Below are 20710 nucleotides of genomic sequence, written 5' to 3'. Positions count from 1 at the left end.
CTTTGGATCTTAAACTGTGTACCAGACCACTGCTTGACATTGACCTTTGTCCTTGCCTTAGCTCTGTATACTGACATCTCTGCCTGCCTTGACTTCGATCCTGTTATTTCTGTGCTGTGTAGCAGGTTATACCAACTCTGCATTGTGGATCATTATCCTGACACCTATACTTGGTGTGACAATTGCTGTGCATACACATCACACACGGTAGTGAAGTATTTGTTTTGAGGTCAATAATATTCTGGCAGCAAAAGCAGACAACTACTAGGACCTCAGATGAAGCCAATGCCATATGTAATTGCAGACATCCAAAGAAAAGTTGTGTGTTCTTCTAATGTGTTACTCATGCATAGGAACGGGTACTGCTTGTTCAGTAGTGTTGTTCATATTTGTATTCTCTTTATTAGGTTAATGTGTGTTATGTAGATAGCTTATGTACACCACAGCTGATATTTATATTGTGTCATATCCAAATGGATGAATAGCTGTAGATGCTACTTGTATAATGAAAAGAAAAAACCTTTATAATGTTAATCAATCCCACCAATGAAGGATGTATTGTATGCAAACTGTGTGCTTTCATTTTCATTCTTTAATCTGTTAAAAAAAAATCACATTGCTTTAAGAGAAGCTACAGTTCCAGAGCTGCAATGCAATACCCCATCCATGGTCCTGTTTTCGCACCTCTGATTGGTTGCTTCTTACCAGCAAGCTAATTAGGCAGCCAACCACATCTCCTTGCAAACCTACCAACTTAGAAGCACAAAAAGAGGCTAATGTGTATGGGGGATTCTATAGTATCCCTCCATGAATTTGCAAAGGGGAGCACACAAAAATGTAAAGGGGCATCTTTATGATGGTTTACTAAATGTTTTTGTGAGCAGTAGATGGTTCTCTCAAAATCCTCCTACTTTAAACCCCGCTCAGAATTAATTATTTTCTAGATGTCTCCAAAAGCGATAGCAGCATCCAATCACCTTTCTCCCATTTGCAGGCAGTTATACAGGGATGGGCAGAACGACATAAATGGCTAGTGTGTGTGTGTGTGTGTGTGTGTGTGTGTGTGTGTGTATATATATATATATATATATATATATATATATATATATATATATATATATATATATATATATATATATATATATATATATATATATATTTAGGATTATTACATTAACATGAACACATGGTCAGAGCTGCATATTCTTCTGCAATAAAACTGATTTGTTCCTTGTAAAATTGTTTTAAATTGCTTCACATTATGTTTACCGCTCAGGTCACAGCAATCAATGGATTCGAGTTTCTACCGCTGGAAAAGAGCTTTACAAAGAGATTCCGCAAAATGCCCCTCTGAAACAACGCCTCTTCTGCCATCCAAAAGAAAAAGTCAGACGTACGACTTGAACAAACAACGAGTCGTCTTTGCAAATAACAAGAAATGGGAGGCAGACTGCAAGAAGGTTTCAAAATTTTATATAGGAAACAAGATCCGAACAACAAAATATACCGTTTTAAGCTTCCTTCCAAAAAACCTCTTTGGCCAGTTTTACAGGTAGGACCATGATTGCGTAACACCCCTGGGACTTTACAGTTATTTCCTGCTTGTGTATTTCCTGCTTGTATGCAAATTATTCATTATGTGCTATATTGCTATGGAAATCATGCCAAATACTCCTTTTTCTTGCTGTTGGCTGATTTTTTTTTTTATTATCATGTAATATGTACTTTTCTTTTGATTTACACTCTTTAGTGTATTTACCTTGGGCGCTATCCTAGACCTGGCCCAGGGCAGCATCCCCACTCAACCCCTCTATGGTCTCTATCGCCAAAGCTCAGCTCCTTGATAAGATTTAATATCCTGGCCCTCTGCCTCTTACGGGCGTATGGTGTCATGTACAGACTGCTATGGAGGCTGTGGCGGTTAGGCATAGTCCTCCTTAATGTAACCAGCCCACTGAGCAGCAACATCGCCCTGCTGGGACCATGTTTTGCACCAGAGCGACTACAGCTCCGCCAGGATCTCCTGCCCAAGTCCTAACATGAATAAGTCAGAATACAGAGTTGGATACACTGGGTCAATTACTTGTATGCATTACTAAGCCACTGCTTTGACACACATTAAACAGGACACAATTATTATATTATACATACCTTTTGTTGGTAACCATATGGAAAGTAGTTGTAAAATATAGCTCTGAATATCTCCTGACTTTTGCAATTTTCAAACATCTACTGTATGTTTTACTTGAACCACAAACGTTAGTAGTCCATTTAGTAGTCCGTGCACTTCTACAAACTTGAGAGGGATATTGACTAGATTATACTTGTCTGGTTTTCAGAAAATATGACTTGGTGGCGTGGTTCCTGACATTTTCAGTGTTAATTCCACAGAAAGCTCGACAACACTGAATGGAACTGTTGTCGCTGTTTAACTTAAAAATGTCACTGGAGAACCCAGGTCCACAATTCTGTAACTTAAGCATCTTAAAATATCTCCCAGGTGGATCTAGATATTCTAGAAAATGGCCGACATCTCACCTGTGTGACACAAATGCCACAGTAAATACCCTGACATTTGTTTCAAACACATTACATTTAACATCGTATGCAAGGTATGCAAAGGTATACACGGCGGATGAAATGTCTTCCCTAGAGAGCCTATCGTGCACAGGGTGGAAGTTTGTAGAAACGCTTTTTTTTTTTTCTTTTTTTCCTAATGAGCCATACGTTTCCTAGGTTTTTGGCTAGCCTAATATATAATTTAGCTCAAATCTATTTAAGGTGGTACCATTCTTTTTACACATGCTCAAATCTGTGCCTGGCGGAAACCAGAAGTCCCTGGAGAGCTCATGGAGCCAATAATCTGAAGCAGGTTATTCTGTAGGTAAAATGAATGCCCCGTGATTAGAGTACGTCGATAAAAGAAAAATGTAGACTTGTATAAGAGTGATAATTTGCAGTAAAATATTGCTAAAGCACTATAGGATTTGAACACCAGATGCTGCCAATAAAACATTGATTGTTTTTTGTGCTATATTGAACTCTTGTTCTGTCTGCCTGTCCTTAGGGGCTTTGGTACTGTTGCAAATTTGCAGACCTCATAATGGACAGTGTTACCTGAAACTTTCTTTTGGAAGTTGTGTATTTTAAGATACGATATGTGTTTATAAACCACTGGTAAGTCTAGCATGGACTGCAGAACGGTAAATGGGACACACTTTTCCTTGTAAGAGGCCAGGTTAAATATTGTAGCTTTGTTAAAATTAAAATATAGGTGACAATCATATGAGTTGTCACATATATAGTTACATAGTTATATAGGCTTAAAAAAGACACGTGTCCATCAAGTTCAGCCTTTCCCATATCTGTTAATTGCTGTTGATCCAAAAGAAGGCAAAAACCCAGTTTGTAGATTTTTCCAATTTTGCAACAAACTAGGGGAAAAAATTCCTTCTTGGCCCCAGAATAGCAGTCAGATCTCTCCTTGGATCAAGAAGATGTTTCCCCATAATTTAACAATGATATCCTTGAAGATTATGTTTTTGCAAGTATTTATCCAGTTGCTGTTTAAACGTCTGTACAGACTCTGATAAAACTACCTCTGCAGGCAGAGAATTCCACATCCTTATTGTCCTAACTGTAAAAAACCCTTTTCCTTAGTCTAAATCTCCTTTCTTCCAGTCTAAATGCGTGACGTGTCCTATGCATAGTCCTGTTTATGAATAGATTTCCACACAATGGTTTGTATTGGCCCCGAATATATTTATATAATGTTATCATATCCCCTCTGAGGCGCAGTTTTTCTAAACTAAACAGATTTACATTTGTTAACCTTTCTTCATAACAAAAATGTTCCATTCCTTTTATTAATTTTGTAGCCGGCCTCTGCAAAGTTATATCCCGCTCGCCCTGTATTACTTTACAGTGTTTAGTGTCATCTGCAAACATGCAAACATGACTTTCAACGCCTATTACAAGATAATTTATAAATATGTAGAATAAAATTGGTCCCAGAACAGAACCCTGAGGGACACCACTTTTGACCACCTTGAAAAATTACTAAGCCAATGTTCTACCCAAGAACAAGAATTTGCATCTAGACCAATTTCTTTCAGTTTGAATACTAACCTACTAACCTTCGTAGAATGTGTAATTAAGTTAGTATGTAATATGTAAAATATATATAATATATATGTGTGTATTTTTTCATGCATTGTTACTTTACATCATTCTTTTCACCTAAGACTTCTGCACAGTACTAATGTGTGTTATAGAAAGATCTAAATCAAATCAATATTTGGTGTGACCGCCCTTTTCTATCAAAATAGCATCAATTATTCTAGGTACACTTGCACACAGTTTTTTGCTTTTAAACAACTCTGCAGGCAGGTTGTTCCAAACCACAATTATAAAACTATAAAAAATTTAGGTAGCCTCTATTGCTTCTCTCTCTCTTCATGTAATCTCAGACAGATTCGATGAGATCAGGGCTCTGTGGGAACGTACCATCACTTTCAGGACTCCTTGTCTACCCTGAAGATAGTTCTTAATGACTTTGGACCCATACATACAGCCAATCCGATGCCTCCCTGATAGTACTGCATGAGGCACAAGTATCTGCCCCTACTTCTCATCATTGAGGAGACCATTAATTCTGACCAAATCCTCAACTCCATTTGCAGAAATGCAACCCCAAACTTGCAAGGGAACTCCACTATGCTTCACTGGTTGATGGCAGACGCGCCCCCTGCTGGTGACCAATAGTCGCTCATACAGACTTTTAAAATCCTGGCGCCGCAACTTGGCCGGGAGAGACCACTGGTCTCCCCACTCCAGGAGTTAAAGGTCGGTACCAACGACCAATAAAGTCGCTTGTACGGACCTTTAACTCTTGGAGCAAGGAGAACATGGTCCGTGTTAATGGAGGTGTGGTAGGCAGAGTTTTTCCCACCCCATTGATTTTTCCAAGTGGTAACACAGTGTAAACTTTAGAAACTGACAAATACTTCAATCAACCCTAACTTCCTTGCAGAGAATTATGCTTTGTGTACATTCCCACACGTAAGCAATTCAGAGGTTTGCTTTCTCCAGAATAATTAAAGTTACATTAATGATCAAATTGAATTTATATCGGCAATCTGTTTCCCATCATAGTACATGACACGGGGGTTTTCCAACTCTAGCGACCAACACTTTTGTGTAATTTTTACTATATGTTTAATCACGATTTGCTTTTTTTTTTTTACTTTTACTGTATCCATGCAATTTATATATTTATTTTTCAAGAAAACATAGGACATACTTTTGTATGTATAACCCATCATTTAGTGTGAGTGCAGTATCAAAATATAGAAGAAAAATATTTTTCTTGTTGTTTTACATATGCCAGGTATGCTATTTTCACATAGTTATGTTACAGTTTAAGTGCTTTGTGATCTTTAGATGAATTTTCTATTCTACATTCTTTTAAATCTAACCTTTAAAATTGCTTTCATCTTATATATCTTGTAGGTCGGCAAACCTTTATTTTCTTTTCCTTGCTATACTGAATTGGATGCCACAAATTGAGGTGTTTCATAAGGAAATAACCATGGTGCCACTGGTGATTGTACTGCTTGTTATAGCCGTTAAAGATGGCGTGGAGGACTATAGAAGATATTGCTTTGATAAGAAAGTCAACTTAACCAAGACACAAGTATATGAAAAGTAAGTTTTGTCTACTTAAACAATTGTTTTTGTTCAGCTGTATCGCCCAGAGAAATCTTTCAAAAACAGTTATTTATTTTACCAGCGACTAAAAAGGGATGTAAATTTTTTTATTTTCTTTAGCCCTTAGAAAACTTTACTTTTTACTTGATGCAAAATGAACTCAATGGCAAAGGTTTAAAGTAATTAGACGCTATTGCCTAACAGCATGTACTTTCTAAGTAAATCCCGTACCTCTAATTCCAGTATGGTGAGACACACAATCCGTGCCAAAGGCCAAAACAGATTGCAGCCTGGGAAATACAGCTTAGTATGTTTATTAGTTGCAAAATACTTAGAGATCATTTTGAATGCAATGCTGGACTTTACTGCAGAAATCAAAATCAGGGGTGCACTAAGGCGGGTGCATAGTGTTGGTATTTGGTATTAGCATGTGCAACTGGGTGTTTGTGTGCATGTTTATTTATGGTGGCATGAGTTTTATTGGTGTAAGGTGTTAGTGACAGAGGTGAACTTATGGTTAATGGGCAGGGAGGAGAAGAGAGAATAGTGTGTATTAATGCAACGTCTCCTTAAGAAAAATTTAAGACTTGTGGTAAACTCCAGAGAGACAGGACAAGAAGTGACGCAATAACTGCATAGACAAACAAAAGATTAGTAAATGTTTAAAGGGCAAAAAAAAAAAAAATTCAGCTATAAATAGCGTGGAGTAAACCCCATTAAGCATATGTTCTTCAATGTTGTATACTTGGAAAGAATATGTAAGTCTACTTGGGTAATATGGACAGATAGAGATCTATAATATACAGTAAAGTTGATTCACCATGCTAGATTTTTTCCCCTGGGTGAAAGTTATAGTACATTTAATTTCCCGTTAAGTGATTTCCATGATAGAAAATGTTAAAGTGAATATGTCAAAATCAATAATATTGCTACATTGCAAGGGCCAAGTAGAAGCTAGAAGCTCAATAGTATAATGTTTCAAAATATCTGGCTAACGGTGACAAGAGCAGCAGTGCTAAATTCTGCCCTCTTAAATGCAGATTTACCAAAATCCGCTGCATAAGAGCACAAAAATGACAATCCGTGTGTAAGTGCTGCCTAAACTCATGTTACTGTAGACCAGGGGTGGGGAACATCTGGGCCATAAAAGGCCCACAAAATCATTTGGTCTGGCCCACGGGGTAAAAGTGGCAGATGTAGGATAACTTTATGCCTATCTCATGCGTGTTTAAATTCCCTCACTGTTAGTTTTAGTTTCGCTAATCCATCGCCCCTTCAGTACATTACTTTTCAGCCCCCGAATCTCTAGTTTTAGGTTATGACCAAAAACATCTGGTGGAAAGATGCTGGTAAGCGTAGTACTATCCCAGACATTGAATAAGGCTAAAGACCAAAAAAGCTAGATTAGATTGTCAGTTTCCATGTTTTTATGTCTGTATTCTAAATGTTTTATGTTGTCCTTAAGGTATTCACAAGTTCAGTATGTGAGATATGGGAACAATTTCAAGTATGATCATGGGCTAGCATGGCTAAACACTAAACATTCTAGGGACCACTCAAGACTTCGGATTTTGGCATGTTCCTTGAAGTTCCTTCAGTGAATATTTATGAAGGATCCTTATCACCAACTTGAGTCTCCTGAGTCAAGTGCCTACTAACTTAATAGCAAATGTTTCCAGCATGAAGAAAACTCTCAAGGATTTGCCAATACATTATACAGGGCCACCTAAGCTCTTCTGCAGTAGAAACTCACTAGGATTGGCCCTTCATAATGTGGATACCTGGGTGCTATCTGGTTTTGTCCCAGAGTCTTCTGTTGCAGCCAGGCCCGGACTGGCCATCGGGCACACCGGGCATTTGCCCGGTGGGCCGGGCCACGGCAGGGCCGCATCGACTTAGGGGCTGATGGAGCTGCAGCTCCAGGCCCCTACCCTACCTACGGCCGCATTAACGCAGGGCATAAGGGGCAACTGCCCCTTAAGCCCGCCGCAACTGCGACCGGGTCCGCCACTCTAAGTGGCCGGAAAGTCCCCACCAAGGCCGGCCTTACGGGTCTGCGGCCGCACAGGGTTTAAATTAAAACATCGGGGTTTTTTTTTTTTAACTTTATTTAACATCCTCCATGTTAAATAAAGTTTTTTTTAACTTTATTTAACATGGAGGATGTTAAATAAAGTTGAAAAAAAACCCCCGATGTTTTAATTTAAACCCTGTGCGGCCGCAGACCCCTAAGGCCGGCCCTGGTGGGGGCTTCCCGGCCCCTTAGGGCAGGGCCGACCTTTTGGGTCGGCACCCGGCACCCCTCCAGAGACGGACAGTAATGTCCGCCGCTGGAGGAGCAGGCTCGCAAGGGAGCGGTGTCGGAGGTCTTTAACAGACCTCCGGTTCCCTTGAGTGATTTTAAGCCGGGTTGAACCCGGCTTAAAATCACTCAAGGGAGCCGGAGGTCAAAGACCTCCGATACCGCTCCCTTTTGATCCGCGCGGCAACAGCTGCTGTGCGCCGGGGTTTGTTGCCAGATCCCGGCGCACAACACTGAAGCCGCGCCCACCGCTGTCCGTGCCCTCTGACCCGGAAGAAGACAGAGAAGACAGAAGAACTGAAGCAGAGGAAAAGAAGCTGAAAGAAGAAAGGAAAGGTAGGAAAGCATTAAGTGAGAGTGGATTAGTATATATGTGTGGACTGGTGTATATGTGTGGACTGGTGTATATGTGTGGACTGGTGTATATGTGTGGATTGGTATGCATGTGTGGATTGGTATGCATGTGTGGATTGGTATGCATGTGTGGATTGGTATGCATGTGTGGATTGGTATGCATGTGTGGATTGGTGTATATACGTGTGGATTGGTGTATATACGTGTGGATTGGTATATATGTGTGGATTGGTGTATATACGTGTGGATTGGTATATATGTGTGGTTTGGTATATATGTGTGGATTGGTGTATATGTGTGGATTGGTGTATATGTGTGGATTAGTATATGTGTGGTTTGGTGTATATGTGTGGATGAGTATGTGTGTGGATTGGTATGTGTGTGTGGATTGGTGTATGTGTGTGTGGATTGGTATGTGTGTGTGGATTGGTGTATGTGTGTGGATTGGTGTATGTGTGTGGATTGGTATGTGTGTGGATTGGTATGCGTGTGGATTGGTATGCGTGTGGATTGGTATACGTGTGGATTGGTAAGTGTGTGAGAGTGATGGGTGTTATGCTGTACCATTTCCAATGTCTTTTTCATGATCTAATTATGCTCTAAAAGTACATCATAACTCCCATCACTCTATACTGTTCCGTACAGTGACAGAGCTGGGAGGCAGAGGCCTTGCACCCCCACCGCAGGACTCCTGAAAGGTAAGTGAACTTCAAAGAGGGAGAGGGTAGATAGTTAGGAGGGGGTAGTTGCGGCGGGCTTAAGGGGCTCTCTGTTAATGCGGCCATATAGGACCAGTCAGTCCGGTCCTGACTGGGCCTATTTTAAGGTGGGGGCCTGGAGCTGCAGCTCCATCAGCCCCTAAGTCAATCCTGCCCTGCCACAGGCGCGGTCGCAGTTGCTGCTTGCTCCGGCAACAAGGTAAGTAGGGTGAGGGAGGGGGGTGCAGTGAGAAGGGGCAGAGGGGGGTTAGGTAGTGAGAAAGGGGGAGAGGGGATAGATAGAGGCGGTACATATTGTGAAGTGGGGAAGGGGGTTACATAGTGAAAAGGGGGAACATAGTGAAAAGGAGGGGGTAGTGTGAATGCGTATGAGAATGAATAAATGTGTGGATGAATTGTGTGAATGCGTATGACAATGAATTCATGTGTGGATGAATTGCTTGAATGATTTGTGAGACTGCATTAATGAATGTGTTAATGATTTGTGTGAATGATTAAATGCAAAGATGGTACGGGTGGGCTTTAACAATAAATAAATAAATAAATATGGACTGCTCAGGCTTAAATGCCCGGGCCTATTTTTTGTCCCAGTCCGGGCCTGGTTGCAGCACTGCTTTCCCAGGCCTCTGGGTCACTTTTCTTCTCCTCTGGGTAATGTAGTCATTACCCCCCCCCCCACGTCTCCTCTTACTCCCTGCTCACATGTCAAGTAATTTCCCTTTGCAAAGCCACTAATCTAGAAGGGAGTCCTCTTGGTAAACTATCCTGGCAAGTGTGGTTATGTATATTGAAGTGGGGGAGCTGTAACATAACTAACAAACTATCCTGTCAGTACTTCCTATAGTCAGTACCCAGAAACCACAATGTCTGGTGGGTATGAGTATAGTAGGCGATATTTTGCCTATAATACAGTATATGTAAACTATATATATATATATATATATATATATATATATATATATATATATATATATATATATATATATATATATATATATATGTATGTATGTATGCGCCACTCCTGTAAATGGTTTTCTGAGTTACTTACAGGTAGCATCTTACAGACAAATGTACACACAAACTGCAGAGCAGGGTGAAGTCGTAGGGTTAATGAAAATATAGAAATATAGAAATACAGAATGCTGGCACAGTATAGAGAATTAGAAGAAAACAATGATTCTTAATACATAAAAAAATTAATCATTTACTATATAAAGCTTTTTTTATTCTCCATAGTGAAGGGACCTTTCCACCAACCTCCTTGTTAACAGGTGCAGTTTAAGATTAAAGTAAACATCTACGTTAGTCTTACCATTTGCACGTAACGTGATATGGTTAGACAGGATATTGACTTCAGCTTTTAACACAACCAAACCCAACTGTTCTTTGCCCCCCTCCGAAGACATTGTTCTAAATGAGGTAACAGTACATTAGTTTATTTCATCGGTTTCAGAATACCCATTATAGAGATCTCTCCTGTGGGGGGGGGGGAGTTTGGTTACTAAATAAAACAATAATACAGTGTATATGTGTATATATGTAATATAAATAAATGTAGGACCCTGTTCTGCCGCTCTCCTGAAAAAGAGGAGCTCTGCTCTGCACCTCTCTCTTTGCACGAATCCATCTGCAATATTCTGGCCTCTTGAAGTACTTTTGCAAATTGGCGGAGCCTCCCCTGTTCCTCCAATCAGGGGAGGGGGTGTTTGCGGAAATCCAGCCCTTTTACAGAAGCATGTGGATAACAGAGCTGATATCAGGGAGAAGTGCATGAAGACAAACAAAAAGAACATTTTGCACAAGTCTAGTGAATAGTCTACTGAAATAGTTATCTATAAATAAATAGGTATATTAACAAAGACCTAAGTTTAGCCTGGGCTCCACCCGCAGCAACCCTCTGCAAATTCCGTCGCCCAGTGGAAAAATTGCAGCTTCCATGTTCTCGCATGTTACACAACTTGATGGTAAATTTCCCTGTGAGAAGTACCAAACAAGCCCTTGAAACATTTCAATGATTATCCAGATATGAAAATTCCCATCTGGCTTAATTCTCAGGACAACTCTGCCCTTCGTGAGTTTTCTCACTAAGTGGTTAAATAAAGGAAGGTCTATGAAGTAAACAGGAAGTGTGAGTTTGCTAATGGAAACTTACATGCAAGTAGGGGACTAAAGTCCAATTTGCAAATTCACCATTGCCAATGTCCTGCAGGAGATTAGTGCACTTTGCTAATTCATTAGCCTAGCAACTGAGCTGTTTTCAAGTTGCCAACACAGCCGCCACTCTCTTACCCTACCCTGTGTGCTGTGAGACGTGGAGTGATAATATAGTTGGGATGTGGTATTACTCTGAATGATGGTGCTGCACCAGGTACAGTGCGAGTACAGGCCCAATGTACATCTTCAATAAGAATACAAAAAAAAAGTTCTTATTGCTACCTTTAAACAGTAATCAGTCAGAACCATGATAGCAGATGCAGTTAGAGAAGAATTAAAGTTCCAGCTGGCTGGTCAATTGTGAGATCAGTTGGTTGGCATGCAGGTAAAGGAAAAAGCCTGATCCCTGCTGCATAGGGATCACCACCCCTTCAACTCTGAAACACTCTGCCCCACCCTTACTTTTTTTTTTTTTTTTTATTAAATTTAAAACACACCATAATTGTTTTCTTTGTTTTTTAAATTATAATTATTTAAATATATATATATATTATAAAAAATGGACAGATGAGTACATCTAATAACCATATCTGGGAACTCTCGGGGTTTGACCGGGGAACTCCTGGTGAAACTTCAGTTCTCCGGGTCGGGGATTTAGGTGTGGATTCGGGAAACACCCTCCATTTAAAGGGGAAATGGGCTGAGAGCAGGGCCTGTCAAGATGCCCCTTTAAATGGGGGGGGTGTTTAAACAGTGGGCAGTTATGGCCATGTCCCGTGAGGAAACGCTCCAGGTAGCTGGAGCTCAGAAGTTTCCAGGTATGCGAATAAATTCCAGGTTATCGCTACACGGAGCCCTCCCTTTCTGGTAGGCTGATGATGGTGGGTGGGGCCAATGATGTTGTGGGTGGAGCTAGCCCAACAGCTTTACATTTGGTTGGGGGGGGATTTTGCACTATGGCCCAGAGACCTGAGGAAGTTACTCTTCCCGCGCAGTCTCCGGTTGAAATCTGGAATGTTCCCAGGTATGCAGTAAGCAATTTTTACTACAGCTCCCATTACCCTTTACCAGAATGTTGATGATGGGGGTGGGAGTTGTAGCCCTCAAATTCAGATGCACCAGAAGAGAGTTGTGGACATGTACGTTTTTCTACTTGTTTTTGAATGTAGTTGCTTCTAGTATGTGCCTAAGCTGCATTATATTGGACATCGTGACCTACATGGACTCTGTGTGCAATCTATATCTTTGTACAACCACGTGTATTGGATAACTTTACGAAGGAGGGTGCTTAAGACAATTATTTTGCTTCTGTTACTTTTACCTTTTGAATCGAATTTATTTGGAAGTAGGAGAAAACTACAAAGCAACCGCTGTAAGTGAAGCACATATTAAGTCCAGGCTGGGTATTTGTGAATATACCTCTTTATTCAATTGAGAATAAGTTAGAGTAGTCTATTCACTAGACTTGCACAAATGGACCAAAACTAACCACTAACCAATTGTGAGTGGGCCCTCTTGAGGTTTTTCTTAGTCTGTCAATCTTAGTTTTGCCATACCCCTTGAACCTATGTATTGGTTGAAGCGCTGCATAAATTGTTGGCGCTATATAAATAAAATATAATAATAATAAATCACGTATTTGTCTCATTCCCCCTTCCCACCAGAAGTCTTGCGCAATTAACACGAGACTTGAGTTAACAAGTTGCATTTACAGTTAAATCAATGTAAACAAATTTTTCCTGCGTTTTTTTTTTTTTTAGGACAAGGAACTTTTTTTCCTGACCTTTTTGTTTTGGACAAAATTAATTTTTCTATACACAAGCATACTAAACAAACCCCTACCTTTTTCACATACTTTCTATCCTATACGCAGTCACGTATATAAACAACATAATGCAGTCACGCTACCCTGGACACAAGCATACTAAACAAACCCTACCTTTTTCACATACTTTCTATCCTATACGCAGTCACACATATAAACTACATAATACTGTCACGCTAGCATACACAAGCATACTAAACAACACATTGCACATACTCTATACACATGCAGTCTAGACTTTTGGATTCATACAAACTTTAATTTTAATGAATCTTGACAATTTCGTTAATTTGTAACAAAGAAGCATAGAGCTCGGAATTTGTTGTCTCTCTTACACTCTCTCTCAATGTCTCCCTATCTTCTTCACGGACCATTTCCATGTCCCTGTCTCCATTTCTGCAGGAGAAGGTAGGGAGACACAGAGAGTGAATGAGAGTGTGAGAGAGCATGAGTGTGAGTGAGGTTTGGTGACTACTTTTTATTTTTTTTCGGAACGAAAAAAGCCCTCAGAATTACATCCGAAACTGAAAAAGAAATAAAAATGATTGTGTGAAACTGAACAGGCCAAGAATGAAAAGGAAAATTTGTCTGAACTGTTTTTGGTCCATTTGCACAAGACTTATCCATATTAAACAATACACAGCTACACCTGCCAGGTCGAAAAGTATTTAAATGTTTTTTTCAAGCTTGGTTGGGATGATTATTATTATTATACTTTATTTATAAAGCGCCGACAGATTCTGCTGTACAAAGAATAAAATGATACAGATAACGACAAGTACAATACAGCAATTGACATACAGATACAAGAGGAATGGAGGGCCCTGTTCCCGCAGGAACTTACAATCTAGGTGGATAAGGGGTGAGAAACAGGAGGTGAGGACTGCGTGGTAGTGAATGATGTTAATGTAGGGCGAGTTAAAGGTTGTAAGTGGGTGAGAGAGAAGTTTTGATGTTTGTCAGTGGTAGGCTTCCCTGAAGAGAAGAGTTTTTAGGGAGCGTTTGAAGGAGGGTAGAGTTGGCGAGAGTCAGACAGCACGGGGAAGAGAGTTCCAGAGGGTTGGTGCTGCGCGAGAGAAGTCCTGTAGGCAGGCATTGGAGGAGGTGATGAGTGAAGATGTGAGGAGCCGGTCATTGTTGGATCTTAGAGGGCAGCTGAAGTATATTTTCTGATGAGGGAGGATAGGTAGAGGGGAGCGGCGTTAGTGAGAGCTTTGTAGGATAGAGTGAGTATTTTGAATTTAATCCCGCTATGGATGGGGAGCCAGTGGAGGGACTCGCAGAGAGGTGCGGCAGATGCAGAGCGTTGGGTGAGATAGATTGCGATAGATAGATTGGCATTGAGGACAGATTGGAGGGGGGATAGTCGGGAGAGAGAGGGAGGCCGGTAAGTAGGTTGTTGCAGTAGTCAAGACGGGAGATTACAAGATTGTTGCTGAATGTTTGTTGATTGGATCATGTTGCTTTTGTAAGAGATGGATGAGGTGAACTAAATATCTTCAAAACAATAACATTGATAGCTAAACAAAAAAAAAACATTAGCTTTAGGTAGTTTTCATTAATGAACATACTTTAAAAGGCTAAAGGAATCCCCACAAATGCATTTACCCTTTTCCCCGCTCCCCATGCTATTTTCTGTTCAGGGGATGTGTTGACCGAGGATATCCCCTGAAGCGTGGTTTATCTTCAGTGGTGGCTTAGTAAATCTCTCGGGGAGTTTAACAAGTCCCTGTGCGCATGCACAGAATGCTTTCTCATTGATTTTAAAGGAAGTGCTCTCCTGCTAGATTGTCAGACCACGGAGAAGGTGTTCTGCTGCAAAAGGTGTACTAGAAATGGTACGGATGCCTTTTAGACACTGAGTGGGAAGGCATACATAACAATCAGTAGCTATAGATACCATTTTTCCTTTAAAGTGGGCTTCTTTAACTTTCAACTCTGGTATCCCAACCAAAAAAACCCTTATGCCATATCTTTTCCTGGTGTACATTTATAGTTGATCTGTATAAACATTGAAAGATGTCATGTAAGTGCTATTAATGACTGCTTTGTGTTAATATTTAACAAAGTATCCATACTTGGCAAATATCGGTAATTACATTGACATAGAAAGTGGCGGCAGATAAGAACCATTTGGCCCATCCAGTTTGCCCAACCCCTGAATACTTTCCTTAGTCCCTGGCCTTATCTTATATCTAACTTTATTCTCATGCCTATCCCATACTTGCTTAAATGCCTTCAGTGTATTATATGTCTTCCAGGCTATATATGTTAAGATCCTTTAACCTTTCCTGGTAATTTTTTATTTTATTTTTTTAATCCTCCAGTAATGTACACAATACATTAGTATGATCTCACCGGTGCTCTCTACAAAGCATGAGCACTTCCCTCTTTCTACTGCTAGCATTGCCAGAAAATAGAGACTGCCTTGAGAAAGCAAGGTCTATAGGGAGGTATGGTTTATACTTAGTTGCCTGGTAAGTAGATTGGACATCACAACTGGATGCATCTACTGCATTACATATACTTAACAATGTTAACGATGGACCATCAGCCCCTCCTTCTAACCATTTTACTAGAGGGATTCCTCCCCAAGAGGTTTTTCCTCTCATGAGTGCTGAAGAATGACTTGGTAAATTCAGAGGTAGATGTCTTTTGAGGTCAATGAATCTTTGTTTCCATCTCTACAGTTTATAGAATTGTAAAATAAAGCTTCAATACATTGCTAATCATAGTTGTCTGCATTTATTTATTTCCTGTAGAGCAACCAAATAAAAGTAAATTATAATAATAATGTAGGGACCTTTGATTTAGTAACACCCTCAGGAATTGGTGTATGGCCGGTGTTTTCCCTACATCCTGCCCACTATCCCTGCTCTCCAGTTCCCTCCTACTAAAGGCCCAATCTTCATGAAGCCAGTTGCCCAAAAGTAGGAGAGCTCCAGGTAGCCTATCCTGGGAGTGTTTCAGGTATGCTCAATGGCTTCATAAGTTGTTAAAATATAGTAAGGAGGAGGTGTTCACCTGATATAAAGCCAGAGCAACTACAGACCTCGAAGGCTGGAAAAAACAATAAATGAATATTTAATTGATACTTGTGATCCAGTTGGTATATCCAGTAGCTGCTGTTTGCTGCCATCAAGGCCTAAGCCTTATAGTAACATAGATGGTTTGTTTTATTCTTTTTATGATGTTTGTGTGTGTATGTAAGTACGATACTTGACCAACGGGGACTTATGACATCACATTCTAAATACATAGACATTATGAAGTTGGTCCTCCCACTTTGATGTAGGCACACTCTTCTGGAAAGGCTTTCCACTAGATTTTGGAATGTTTCTGTGGGAATTTTTGCCCATTCATCCAGTACAGCATTTATGAGGTCAGACACTGATGCTGGACAAGAAGACCTGGTTCCTATTCTCCATTCCAGTTTATCCCAAAGGTGTTTGATGTAGTTAAAGTCGCGACTTGACTGCGGGCCACTCAAGTTCTTCCACGACATACTCATCCAACCATGTCTTTATGGACCTTGCTTTGTGCACTGGGCACAGTGATGCTGGAATAGAAAAGGGCCTTCCCCAAATTGTTCCCACAATGCTGGAAGCATAGCATTATCCAAAGTGTCTTGGTATACTGAAGCATTATGATTTCCCTTTGCTGGGCGTAAAGTGCTAAACCCAACCACTGACAAACACCCACATACCATTATCCTTCCAAACTTTACAGTTGACACAATGCAGTCAGGCAGGTAACATTCTCCTGGCATCCTCCAACACCAGACTCGCTTATCAGACTGCCAAACAGAGAAGCGTGATTTGCCACAACACAGAACATGTTTCCACTGCTCCGGCGTGCTTTACACTACTCAATCCCACGTTTGGCATTCATAGGTGTCGCTAAAGGGGGGCAAGGAGGGCTATTGCCCCCTAGATTATTCCTTGCCCCCACCCCACCAAATTTTTTTTATACACCTGTGGCAATGGGTCTGATCGAAACACCTGAATTCAATAATGAAGAGGACAATACTTTTGTCCAAATAGTGTGTGTGTGTGTGTGTGTGTGTGTGTGTATATATGTGTGTGTAAAATGTATTATGTTATTACATGTGAGAAAAAGGACCAGAGGTGTACAAAAACTATAAGCTCTAGTTACAACAATAAGTCATGGCCAGTTATTCCCTTGGGCCTACTAGGCGTTCAGTGTTCTTAAGGATGCAACATGGTAATTGTAGGCCTTCACACTTCCACCCAAACTCTATGAATGTTAATATCTCCACCGGTTTCCTGCCCATTTTACCTTAGAATGCCTTTTTTTTATCTCACTGAGCTGAGGTAGTCTCTTCAACCATTTCTCGAAACGGTATATTGTGCCATAGAATGCCTGCTCCTTTGCTTTGATATATATAGATATATATGCTTATCTATAATGGTTACAGTAATTTCAGTAGTGCAAACCTTTTGCACAGTAGTTTGAACGCTGTAAAAGGCTACTTTCAGTAGTGTTATCCCACTATGACTCTGGAGGTGTTTTCCACACCCTCCCCCACACATTCTAAGGCAAAACTGGTTATTCATTATACACCTTTCCTTTAAATCCTTTAAATCTCTGCCCAAGGCATACACTTCTTTTTACATGACAAAAGGCGCTCTGGCTCCCACCAGGAATCGGGCCCACCTTAAACTAACCCTTCAAAAAGCAAGTTTATTTTATAAAAGGTTACTTTTGTTGTTTTCATTATTCAAAAACGAAGTTTTGTATTTACTATTCCCTCAAATCTTCATTAATAAAGTAGCCACTAATATACTCATTTGTTACTCACTAAAAATGTTAACGCACCTGCAATACCCTTGCACAATGTAGAGTAGTGAATCTATCTACAACATAAACAACCAATAACGTATAACAGGACTATATTAAATATGAATATCTAAAATGCTTATTGTGAGTTGTCACACTTCGTGTTTTTTTTTCTAAACATATTACATATAGAATAATACTGTTGAGAAAACAAAGGAGAACTAACCCACCGACAAAACAAAAATTAGTTGGGTTAAATATAAGTTATACTTATGCACAGCCATCTAAACCGTCACCTATACAATAGTGTATTGTATGCTGCTACCCAACATATTTATAGCATGAGTTCTTACTGTCTTAGTAAAACATTTGGCAGACTGCCATCCCAGTAAAGTACATGTGAGTTAGCAGCGGCAGTTGATTATTAAGCAGGGAGCTTTAGGACCCAGAGGCAGCAGTGCAATCTCAGGACTAACTGGTTTATACAGTGACACAGGTAACAGGCATGACGTCTGCACTCAACAGGTGTACTTTGAAAGAAGTGTAAAAGGAAATAGTCTGCCGGCAAACAAATCACATGAAGGAGCTATCTTAACGTTTGGGATTTCTTTTCAATTTGATTTCGCGGACTTAGCAGGGCCCAGGAATTGAGAACCTGTGTTGAAGGTAACATAATGCCAAGGCAAAGATCTGTCTGTCGTGGTGTTCTGCGAAGTCTTTGAGTAAGTTTCACTTTGCAGCCTAGCTGCATGCCAAACAATGTCTTTAATAACTCCGGAGAAATGGGAAAGGGCTATCAGAGGCAGACGAAAAAAGGAGGATTCCCCTCGAACAATCAAATCCAATCTCTTGTATGAAGGCTCCAAATGGAAGGAAAACCCCAACAGCCGCTACCAAACCAACAAAATCAAGACCACCAAGTACACCGTACTTTCTTTCATCCCCAAGAATCTCTTTGAGCAGTTCCATCGATTCGCAAACATGTACTTTGTGGCTTTAGCCGCATTGAATTTTGTCCCTGTGGTCAATGCCTTTCAGCCTGCAGTATCCATCATACCTATATGCATTATTCTTGCAATAACCGCAATCAAGGATGTATGGGAGGACTTCAGGAGGTTTAAGTCGGACAAGGAGATTAATAACATGATATGCCTGGTGTACAGCGGGTAAATACTTTCTTTCTTTTAAAGTGATTATTTCAGTCCTTTGATTTTTAATTTCTGTATTGTACCGCAATGTTCTGAATATAGGATTTTACTTCCAATGCCATAGTTAATAGAGAGGCAAGAGCTATACCCTTCTTACTCCTACTAGTTTGAAGGCAACTTTAAGCTACAAGGAATTTAATTTAAGGGATTGGTTAATCCAGGATACATTAAAAAGGATGGATGTTTAAGAAATTCCGAAATGAAACAAGTAAACAATGAGATTTAAATTATAGGCAACATGGGGGGAAATGAATGTTGGGGAAAGAAAGCGTCTGAAAGCTATTATTCGTTAACTTTATCCTCTCATCTGAAGGATAAAAAACATTGGTAATGCCTATGCTTGCAGTTCATTTGAACGATGACAGCAGATTAAAAAATACTATATAGGTGAATCACTGATTAACCCATTTACTATTGTACTGGATTTGTCCGACCTCTCTTCCGGCAGTATGTTCCATAATGACATGTAATATATATATATACACATGGCCTTGTTGATGTCAGTAAAGCATACTAACAAGTACAAGTGCGTATTAAACCTTTAATCGTCTTTCAAAGTTCAGAGAAAGAAACAAAGCTTAAAATCTGTAATTTTTTTAGACTATTATCATAAATGCCATCTACTAAAGAAGCAAACTGTATGACATTAAGTAATATTACCAGAATTATATAGTCTCTTTAGATTTTTGTTTGTCACAAGAATGCTCGGTAAACAATTGGCTTTGTTCACTTTGAGATCTAGTTCTACGTAGAGTTGTAGAATTTCACATTATAACATTACCTCTGCATTGTGAGAATAATATCATAGCCATTCTATCCAGAGCAGCTCACTGTTGTTGGTGCTTAACACATTTAAGTAACACCTATGATGTGGATGTACAGACATATGTAGGCTTAGTACAGGCTTAATGCCTGGGCCCCCACGTCCATCCGATCTTACCATAAGCAGGCCTTATGAGAGCAGGGCTGAGCCTAGGGTTAGTAGTGCCTGGATGCAGTACTTCTTCAGGGCCCCCATAACTAACATGCATACTCACCGTACACCTACATAAACACATTCTTTCTCCCCCTCTGCCAGGGTTCACTAACCCTAGGCTCATCTCTAACACCCTAACACCTTGCACTCACCCACACTCTTGATAACACCACACATATATACCCATAAATATATGCTAATACTATACACAAACACATTCTAACATCGTACGGTAACAGACACACACATGCTCACAAACCACCTTACAGTAACACATACACGAACGCCATACACTCATGCACAGGGATGCTAAAACTATATAACAAAAGATACACACTAACACAACATGATATACACACATAATGCCATATGGTAAACCATACAACACCATGTGGTCTCACGTGCTAACACCACACTGTTATATACATATATGTTGTCCAACAACATACACTGACTCATATATATATGTGTGTATATATATATATATATATATATATGTGTGTATATATATATATATATATATATATGTATATATATATATATATATATATATATATATATATATAATATTAGTATAATTTACTCAGTGTTAGTCGGGTACCAACACTTCCACTCCCTCGAGGTCTGAGCATTGAGAAATTCTATAATATCCTTGTGCTCAAA

The 20710-nt window shown here is 39.9% G+C and overlaps 1 protein-coding gene across 1 annotated transcript in view; it reads left to right on the top strand.

The window, feature by feature from the left end:
* Nucleotides 1-20710, top strand: part of ATP10B (ATPase phospholipid transporting 10B (putative)) — a 124783-nt gene that overhangs the window by 58256 nt on the left and 45817 nt on the right. The window contains exons 2-3 of the mRNA XM_053462249.1: nucleotides 1277-1552; nucleotides 5512-5706. Coding sequence (XP_053318224.1) covers nucleotides 1290-1552; nucleotides 5512-5706 — 458 coding nt within the window. The 5' untranslated portion in view covers nucleotides 1277-1289. The remainder of the gene's footprint in view (nucleotides 1-1276; nucleotides 1553-5511; nucleotides 5707-20710) is intronic.

This window comes from Spea bombifrons, chromosome 4 (genome assembly GCF_027358695.1).
Source record: "Spea bombifrons isolate aSpeBom1 chromosome 4, aSpeBom1.2.pri, whole genome shotgun sequence".
In the NCBI taxonomy this organism is placed as follows: Eukaryota; Metazoa; Chordata; class Amphibia; order Anura; family Pelobatidae; genus Spea; species Spea bombifrons.
The sequence above is the reverse complement of the archived record's forward strand: the minus strand, read 5'-3'. Positions and strand labels throughout refer to the sequence as shown.